Genomic DNA, 9,956 nt, shown 5'->3' with positions numbered 1-9,956 from the left:
CACTATGCCACCCGAGCGCCCCTGGAGGTTGTCCTTTTCTTATGTATTTTTAGATCTTTATGCATTCTGGATACTAATTTATCAATTATGTATATATCTCAACTCTCGGGAAACAGTATCACATAAGGCTAAGCACATAGACACAGTGGTTAGATGTTTGGGGTTCAAATCCCAGTTCTGTTACTTACTAACCATGTGACTCTGGATAAATTATTTAACCTCTCTCTGCTTTAGTTTCCTCATCCATAAAATAAGGGTGTTAGTGGTACCTACCTCATAGGTAGTAGGGGGATAAAATGAGTTAATATATAATGCAGTTAGAACAGCGCCTGGCAATAGTAAGAGTCAGTGTTTGCTGTTATTTAGCTTCTTCCGTTTTACAGCTCCCATGTAATATTCAGACACAGGGGCTCCTCAAAGTGCTCGTCCCACAAGGAGTCTCCCCACCATGGCTACGGCCCCATCCAGAAACTGCACGCCGCACTAAGGACGGGCTGACTCCGCTCCGAAAAGGCAAGCACTCCTGAAGGGATGTCCCCCATCAAAGGCGCCTCAGGCCAGTTACGTTTTTCCTTGTGAATGGGGAAAACATTCTGCAACCTCGAAGGGCCCCTCCAAAATCTGGGGAGATTAATGCCAGGAAATCCTCTCCTTCACTTTACAGACCCACAAACACCCTAAAAACAACTCGCAACACTTTGAGACCTAAGTGTCATGATTTATTCTGCAACAATTTCAGAAAGACTCTACTCATGATCGGGCCCCTAGCACCTTCCAGAAACCTCTCTCTCTCCGGACCTCTCCCCGGGCCTCTTCCCCCAAGTTGGGCCTTTCTTTCTGTAGTGTTTCAAAGACTAGCAAATTCATGATACAAGTGCACCCAGGAGGCACTCAGTAAATGCTAAGTGAGTGAATGAATCAATAGAGGAACGAACGTTGCTGGTTCCCAGGGAGAAGCGAGGTCAGAGAAAAAGGAACGCTGGATGCGCAAGCCGGGTGATGATTGGCTGGCCCCTGGGATGGGGGGGAGGCCTGGAACGTAGGAGAGAGTTGCTTTAGACAAGGTGGTCGCGGTCCCGCCCGTTTCGACGTGGTGCGTGGAGAGCGACGCTGCCGACTTTGAGGGTCCAAGGAGGGTGGGGCGGCCCCCTGGGCCCCGCCCCGCCCCGCCCCCGGGCGCCGCGGCCACGATCGCAGCGGCGGCCTCGCCGGAGCCTGCGCACTGGGCCCCCAGCGCTGCCAGCGGCTCTGGGCTCGGCTGTTCGGAAGATGGCGGACCGCGCCGGCGCCGGCGCCGGCGGCAGCACATCCTTGAAGGGGCTGCGGAAACGGATGGGTGAGCGGGCCGGCAGCTCCCGGGGGGCTCAGGGTCGCGCTGGGGGGCGGGCTTCCCGGGGCCCTGGGGACCGTTGGAGCAGCGCGGCGGGCGCCAGGAAACTTTGCTCCGGAGTCGCCCCGCGCCGTCCGGTCCTCCCCTCACCCCCTGGGACGGGATGGGTAGCCGTTTGGGGATTGGGGCGGGAGGGGAAACGGCCGGCCAGCGCCGCCAACAACCCAACTGCCACCAACGGGCGAACCCCGCAGGCGGGGCGCGAGAGAACTAACGGGCGCTGCTGGGGCGGGGGGGGCCTGGAACCCCTGTCCCCGCGGACGCCCCGAGCCCCGCCTGGCGTTGGGGGCGGTGGCCGCCCGCGCAGCCGCCGGAACGGACGCTCCGCTGCCCGGGATGTGCGGGCGCCCGCCGCGAGCCCGCGCGGGGACCGCCCCCGAGGCGGGGCAGCCCTTCCAGGCGCGGAGCGGGGGGGATTCTGCCCGGGGCGCTCGCGCTTTCCTCCACTCCCACGATCGCAACGCTCCTCTTTCCCAAAGGCTTCCCTTCCGCGCCCTCCTGCTCAAGGTCGAGTGAGGAGGGCGCCTTGGGAGTCCGTGGCTTTGAAAGTTGGGGTAAAACTTAGCTCTCTGCGCCTCCTGATTTGCCTGCTGTAGCACATGACTTCGCCAAGATGTCACCTTCCGTGGGACATCTTACAGACCCTAGGCTGAGCTGCACGGGAATCAGCACTTCAGAGTGGTGTCTCCTAAACTGATCCCATCGCCCAAAGCTATTTTCCCCTAAAATTGTTAATTTTGTAAAATTGGGCGGCGCATTGCTTAGCCCAGGAGATTGCCCCACTACCTGAGGGACATAGTATGTATTTCTTGCTTGTGGGAGGTTGCTTTTAGCTTGTTCTCAGGGTAGTTTCCTCCTATATGAGCTTGAATAAAATCATCTTATTGAAATCTTTAGAGATTTTTTCATTTGCAGTTGAAAAATTAGATTGGCTGCAATTGAGAGGCTGTATGTTACTTAAGAATGCTTTGAATCAACTCCCCAAAGAATGTGTCAGAAACCAATACACTTTGATCATTTCATAGGGAGAAAAACTTTTTTTTTCTGTCTCTCTACCTTGTGACGGTTCACCTAGAGACAGAGTCTGCAATTAATGAAGGTCGTTTTATTGCTTATTGACACCTAAGGCTATCTGATTTTGGTTTATTTCAGTGGTTTAAATTAACCAGCATTCTGGATAACCCCCAAAAGCATTTGTATTTTGAATGTTGACAAGTATCTTAAAATTTTGTATGGGACAGCTGCTGGAATCCACAGTGTTTCAAACCAAAAACTTAAAGCCATGCAAAAAAGGCTTAACCCAGAATGCTTCTTGACGTCCCTGCTGCCCATTTCGTGTTAGGAACTGAAAATGTCACCTGTTAGACTTTCACAGAGCACCAGCTTGACTAGAACTGCCCTCACGGTCTCAACGTTTTCCTGAAGGGGAGAAGGAGTCAATGAAATGTTTTGCCCACTTTGTGGCAGATGAAATGCCACTTTGTGGCAATTGCTTCTTTTTATTCTGCTATCTAGGTAACAGTGAGCAGCACTTAATCTATTAATCTGCTCAGTTTCATCTCCTGGGAGCCTGGCTGCAAGAGTTAAAACACTGTCCTGAATAAGTACCTTCCTTAGGCGCACACTGCAATCTACATATATTTATTATATACCTTCATTGTTATGTTTTCTGTGCATGGCGCTGTGCTAAGATTGTAGTGTACCAAAGAAGTACACTTATTTTAACAAAAGGTGTTTTGTATTTTTATACCGAATTGTTGTAAAATAAAAGTTTATGTGACTATTTCAACCAGAAGAGCATAAGAAATGCCGCTCCTGACTCGTCACCTTTCCCTTGTTTTTCTAAATTCGCAAATCCTTTCTCGGTTTAGAATAAATTATTCAAACAATACGTGCCAGCAAATGCAGATAAAGGTACTAAGATTGACAGCCAGATCATCATAGAATTTTAGAGCTGGAGAAACCTAAAGATTATTCAGTCTAGCATCCAGAGTCCCAGCTGTAAAATCCTGGGCAGCTTCTGCAACTTGAATATGTGCTCTAATGGGGAGCTTAATATTTTTCCAAGTAGCCATTCCATTATAGACAGCTGTAAATGGTGGGAAAGTGTCTCTCATTTTCTTCAAGACACGGTATCTTTGGATTGGGTTTAGGGGTTTTCCAGAACTTTCTCTCAGCCCTTTGACTTTGTTGCTTTTTTAGGCAAAACTCTGTGAATCTGCCTTATTTTTGTGGTTCCCTGATTGCAGATTTCTTTGCTTTCTTCTTTTTTCTTAATGCTTTCTTGCCCTCTCCCTGGCCTAATGACGGGCAAACCGACATAAGGCCATGAAGAGAGATCCTTGGTATGGGTGGAATGGATCTGCCAGGGACCACGCTACCCCCAACTGCTCTCCTTTGAATGAGGGTGGATCCAGGACAGGGCCAGCAGCTGTGGGAAAGGTCAGCTATTGGGCTGCTGGAAGAGGCTGCCAGGCCCCCCAGCGGGCACTTCGCAGCACTACACCCAGCAGCTCAAGACAGGACCTTGTGGCAATTTCCTCTTTCTTCTGTTATCCAAATAACAGTGAGTAACACTAAATCTATAAATCTGCCACAGTTGATTTCATAGTATAATTGTTCTCTGCCACAACCATAGCCCTTTTTCTAATAATAAAACCTTTCAATCATTTTTTGCAATCTACGCCCTTTGCTACTTAATGAAAATAGTAGTTTATGCGATCTAATATTTCTGAGTACAGGAGAAAGGATCTTGGGGAAGAAAGGTCATGGAGAGCTGGGACTACAGATTCAATGTGGAATTCTGAGAGTGATTTCAAGAGCAACAGCCGGGGCAGACAAGATAGAGTTGCTGAAGTATTGGGAAGAGTATTTATCGTGAGATTAGCATTTTGGGGTGATTGTGCTTGGCGCAGCCTTAGGAAGATTATTATTCTTGAACTATTTGTCATGGAGAAGTGTTCTTCAACATTTAGCTTGCCCTAGTGGAGTGGAGCTCTAGTGACACAGATTGGGGGTGTGTGTGTGTTTTGGAGAAGGTGGGGACCGGGAGAGGTAGAAATTTTACACTATGTTGAAGTCAGTAATGAGCTAAAATGCTTTATGTCCCAAAGCAGCCTCAAAATTTCAGTGACTTTTTTTAAAAAAAATCTTCTTTTTTTAAAGATTTTATTTTTCCTTTTTCTCCCCAAAGCCGCCCAATACATACTTGTGTACTTTTAGTTGTGGGTCCTTCTAGTTGGGGCATGTGGGACGCCACCTCAGCAAGGCTTGATGAGCGGTGCCATGTCCGCGCCCAGGATTTGAACTGGTGAAACTCTGGGCCGCTAAAGCAGAGCGAGCAAACTTAACCACTTGGCCACGGGGCTGGCCCCCCAAAAATCTCTTAAATGTAAAGCATTCCTTAACTTTGGCATCGTAGTTGGCCCCTGCTTTTGTTCATTTCATTCTGAGGCTTTTATTGGGCTAGATAACCAGGATGATTGAATTTGTAAGTTTTCCCCTCATAGGAGAAGGCTTTTCTTCTTACAATGTCTTACACATTTTCTCTAAACTTAGGCCTTCCGTAGCCATGGCATAGTAGTGTTTTCTTTAAAAAAATGGTAAATACTTTATTTAAAAATTTTTACGTTGCTGTATTTTCAAAGTATATTTTAAAGCAAAACCCATATATTTCATTTATTTATTGTTGAGTCAACTTTGTGCTTTTAGACCTTGATTCCTTCTTTGTGATATTTTAAACAGAAGTAAATTTAGAAGTAGCTGAGGTGGGAATAATGAATTAAGTCCTATAAGAGTTAAAGTGGGTTTTGTGCAGTCTGGTTCTTGATAATTATGTAATATTTCAAAGTAAAGTTGCTTCTTAATCTACCAGTGAATCAAGTTCTGGCTTCACCGGGTACTACCTGTGTGACCTGGGAAAGCAGTGTTTAGCTTCAGTTTTCTCATCTGTAAAAAAAAAAAGGGGGGGGGATAATAATAAATAATATCCACTTTATGGAACTGTTATGAGACCTTAATGAGTTAATACAAATGAAAAGAACTTCGTAAGCGGTGAAGTGATACATGTTATATGTTATGGCAGTTTTCAGGAAAGTACCATAAATATAGATTAAGGTTCATAATTCAGTTTTATTTAGAAACTCTACACATTTTCGTATTTAATCTCCGGGCAAAAGGTAACTTTTAACTTTAATTTGAGATTCAGAATTAGTAAAACAACTACAGAAATACTGTAGTACACTTACTGCAGCTCACTCTTACTTTCAAATGAATGCTCAGTAAATTCCGTCATTCAGTGGAGTTGAAGAAGATGGCCACTTTGTTAGGGTCAGACATAAAAGCTTTCCCCCGTTGCCTGGGCATCTTAAATAATTTTTAGAGCCTGTCCTGTTGGTGAATGTATTTCTTGCCAGTAGGAATTTGGATATAAAGTTCTAAAAATCAGACTTGTTATTATGACCACTTTAACCTTTATATGATTTGGTTCATTATTCCCACTACAGCTACTTATAAGGTTACTTCTGTTTAGTAGAACCTTTAAATCTGGTAAAATTATGCATTTTGAGAGAAATTGTCCTTATGGTCAGCTAACTTGTGCCAAAATAATGGACTTTCCTTAGGACTTCTAAGTAGGAAAACCGAATGTGCAAAAACAACTGTTGTTTTCTTTGTGCTCACATAGAAATGTTGTGAGTGGGAGGGGTGTATGTAGGAGGGTTTAATTAATTTATAGACTATATTTAGGAATTTTTCTTAATACACTAGTACTCAAGTTCAGAGAACAATTGGTGGTCCACAAAATTGCCAGTAGATGAATTATTAAGGAAGCTGAGAAAACTCTAATCTTCAAATTTAGCTAGGTCATGGATTATCTGAGCTGTCAGTTCTCTGCAGTAAAAAAAAGTCCTTTTTTCCTTTTGAAATGGCGAACCTTATGGCAGCAATTGTGATGTCACTGTCAAGGTTACTCTGTAAAATGACTCCTGGCCATCTTTCCTCAGTAACAACTAACGCTCAGAGTCCATTCATTCTATGAGTACAACAGCACCTCTAATCCCTTAATTTTTTTTTTTGAGGAATATTAGCCCTAAGATAACTACTGCCAATCCTCCTCTTTTTGCTGAGGAAGACTGGCCCTGAGCTAACGTCCGTGCCCATCTTCCTCTACTTTTACATGTGGGATGCCTACCACAGCATGGCTTTTGCCAAGCGGTGCCATGTCCTCACCTGGGATCCGAACTGGCGAACCCCAGGCCGCTGAGAAGCGGAACGTGTAAACTTGACCGCTGCACCACCGGGCTGGCCCCAATCCCTTAATTATTTTACTTACCCGTCTTTAACTGATATGTTTTTCTTGAGATATAGAAACCAGAATTGTATGCGGTATCGCAGGGGCGTATTTCCTGTGCTTTTATACAAGGGTAGAAGACAGTTTTCAGTGTTATTCTTCAGATCCTTCCTGAAGATGCCCAGCATTGTGGGGCTTTTTAGATACAGCCATACTTGGAATTAAAGGGTTCAGGGAATCCCCTATAATAACTCATATGTGTATCATCCTGGAATTTTAGTTTTTCTTACTTTCTCTCAACTTGCGTTCCCCTAAACTTATATTTAAATCTTATTGAAGTTTATTTACCACTTTTCTGCCTTGTTTACACAAGACGTGTAAATTTATATTGTATAATTTATGCTTGTTTGCTTGACGTTTTTCTCCCCACAATAATCCCCTGTCATTGGAAATGCCTTGAGTGGTTTTCCACCTTCACTGTGCATCCAAATAGAGCTTTTAGCAACTGCAAAAGGCCTGGGCCCCACCCTCGGAGAGTGGGGGCAGGGAGGGGCAGGCATTGCTAATTTTTTTGAAGCGATTTAGGCGCCTCTAGTCTGCATCCGGGATAGAAAGCCCCTGGGCTAGGTAATTTATGAATGTACTCCTTAATATTGGGCCCAAGCTCTGGATGTCACTGTTGACACTTTTGCTTCCAAATTCAGATCCATAACTCCAAATCTTTTCTAAATTCCCAGTTTGTGGCGAAACATCTTTTCCAATTCCTTGCCAGCTCAGTTTTTCTTGTACTTGGTGTAATGTCTTGTCTGAGGCATTTTTGAAGCTATTAATCATTAGCTCCTACTCATCTACAAACTTGTGCTGCTACTCCCACTAAGGACTCTTAATGTCCACAGATATGCTGGAACATCCACAGTAAACACTTTTCTTTGTCAAATTATTACTGAACATAGTAGATACTCAGTATGTCTTTGTTGACCCAGATTAATCTGTCATGATTTTGCCTTATAGCAGAGATGCTGTCCTTTATCATCAAAGATACATTGTATATTGCCGCCCCCTGTATTAGCTGTTTACATTCTTAATATTGTATACCTTTTCTTTATCTCCCTGTATTTTAGTTGCTGCTGCTCACGCCATTGCTGAAGAAAGACGGAATCAGAGTGGCCTTAGCTCTCTTCCGTCCCAATCCTCAAATATAAGATCAACATTTAAACCAGGTATAACTTCTAGAATGTGTTGATAGATGTCAAAGTGTCATATTATTAAAATTTGATATCCTATTAATATCTAACTCTATTCTCTTTTTTTCAGTAATAGATGGATCTGTGCTTAAAAATGATGTAAAACAAAGGTTAGCGAAAGAACGCAGGGAAGAGAAGAAAAGACAAGATGGTATATTTTAGACTTTTTAAAAAAATCGAATGAATTTTATGTTAAGGTTATATATTTCCCAAGTGGTTTTACTTTTCCTAATCTGTTTATATGATAGATTATACTTTTTATAGTATGTATTATATTGGATTAAATGCGATACTAAATCAGGTAAAGATGGCCTGTGAAAAATATTTGATTAAATTGTTTAAGTTTTGAAGCAGTAGTTTCTGTTAGCTTTAATTTTCTGAAAATTAAGGTATGAAAACTTCTTGAACATTTGTGGAAACGAGCAGAATGGGCTTTCAGTAAAAATGATTCTAAAAATGGCAATGACAGTGCTAATAATCGTAACAGATGCAGTATCTTTCACTGACTGCTGTGTTTCTCTAGGATAACTTTGTATCAATTAGGATCTAAAAGAAGAATCTCTCTACACCTGGAGAGAATGCTTTTACAACCATGCATTGTTCTCCTCTGGGATTCTGAATCCAGTCAGAGAACTGGTGCTGAACCTCATTCAAATGGAAAATCACTGTCTTTGTTTTGGCGAGGAGCTGGTTCTTCCTGTAGCTCTTTAGGAGAGCATTTTACAACTGCATAGATGCTCTCCAGGCTTTAGTGAGGGGCCATCTGAATACAGAAAAACTTCATGCTGTTCCGGTAATGTGGTATGGAACGAAGCTCAGGAATGTAAAACGGGCATGCCTAATAATGGTCTGTATGGATGAGGCCTTTGAAAGAAGGTTCCTAGTAGAAGGGAAAAAAGAAGATAGATTCTGCCCATGTGGTCTTTTAAATTCTTTAATGTACAGCGTGTTAACCTGGTGAGGTTTGACTTCACCTCAGATCGACAGAAACATCACATGAGAGAAAATATTTCTTCTTAATTTGGAATTTTAGTTCAGACAGGATGAGAGACATCTATGCCAATTCAGTTCTCGAGTTAAATGAACACCCAGTGAAAATGATTCTGCGGTGGCCATCTCTTCACTTATATAATAAGTCTTTAGTTATTAGCACAGGTTATATTATTTTTAAGAAAGAGAATGAGCTGTGTCAACTTTTTCCTTCTCTGTGTGTAATGTGGAAAACTTAAATATTTCCTTGGCTCTCACACCTTGTATGTGGAATATTTCAGCTAATAAAGAAATACAACTACTTGAAAAAGAAAGAAAGTCCAAGATCTACTATGAAAAACAGATGGAAGAAAAGCAACGAAAGCTGAGAGAACAAAAAGAAAAGGATGAACAGCGGAGAGTATCTGCAGAAGAAAAAAGAAAACAAAAATTGGAGGAAGAAAGGGTACCTATTTTTCTAGCCTCTTAATCAGATGATACAATACTGCCTGGGTCTAGAATACTTTTTTCTTAGCCCTTGTCTGCCTTTGCTAGTCCAACCTGTGGAAAGGGGACCGAATCCCAATTCTTCCTTTCTTCCCTCCCACATCTGAGGCTCTTGGCCCTGTCCTGATCAGATCCCTGAGTGTAGACTCGGCAGCTGAGGTGAAGAGAAGCCTTGCACATCCAAGAAGAGAGCCCTCTCTACCTTCAGGACTTGGCACACAAGGTGCCTGTGGCCTGGGGTTTCCTCCGAGTGGCTCTCTATCCTACCAAAAAGCCTTAGGTGTTGTCCCATTGCCTGGAATTCTCCCAGCTGCGTCAGGCCCTCTGTGATAGGCTCCCATCTGCCTGGCTTACTTCCCACGACTCCTCTAACTGCTGACTGACTCCCACCCTACCCAATCCGAGCTCTCACTCTCCCTGACCTCATTCCCTGGCTGCTCCTCGTGTGTGCTGGCTCTCTCCTCTCCCTCTTGTTCCTCACCTTCGCTTTCTTTCTCTGTTGTTTTGTGGCCCTGCCGCTCTCTTTTCCTTTCCAGACTCTTTTTTGGTGTCTTTG

General features: G+C 43.8%; 1 protein-coding gene across 6 annotated transcripts in view; it reads left to right on the top strand.

The window, feature by feature from the left end:
• Positions 1 to 923: 923 nt before the first annotated feature.
• The window catches only part of MAP7D3 (MAP7 domain containing 3), a 31,986-nt gene continuing 22,953 nt past the window's right edge, over positions 924 to 9,956 (top strand). For 4 of the 6 annotated variants that reach the window (XM_070605895.1, XM_070605892.1, XM_070605894.1 and 1 more), the window contains exons 1-4: positions 965 to 1,336; positions 7,802 to 7,900; positions 7,995 to 8,075; positions 9,196 to 9,359. In XM_070605895.1, coding sequence (XP_070461996.1) covers positions 1,270 to 1,336; positions 7,802 to 7,900; positions 7,995 to 8,075; positions 9,196 to 9,359 — 411 coding nt within the window. In that variant the 5' untranslated portion in view covers positions 965 to 1,269. Of the gene's footprint in view, positions 1,337 to 7,801; positions 7,901 to 7,994; positions 8,076 to 9,195; positions 9,360 to 9,956 lie in introns of all 6 variants that reach the window. The other 2 variants (XM_070605891.1, XM_070605890.1) reach the window with 1 other exon arrangement.

Source organism: Equus przewalskii, chromosome X (assembly GCF_037783145.1).
Source record: "Equus przewalskii isolate Varuska chromosome X, EquPr2, whole genome shotgun sequence".
Taxonomy (NCBI): domain Eukaryota; kingdom Metazoa; phylum Chordata; class Mammalia; order Perissodactyla; family Equidae; genus Equus; species Equus przewalskii.
This window is presented reverse-complemented; position numbering and strand designations above follow the sequence as displayed.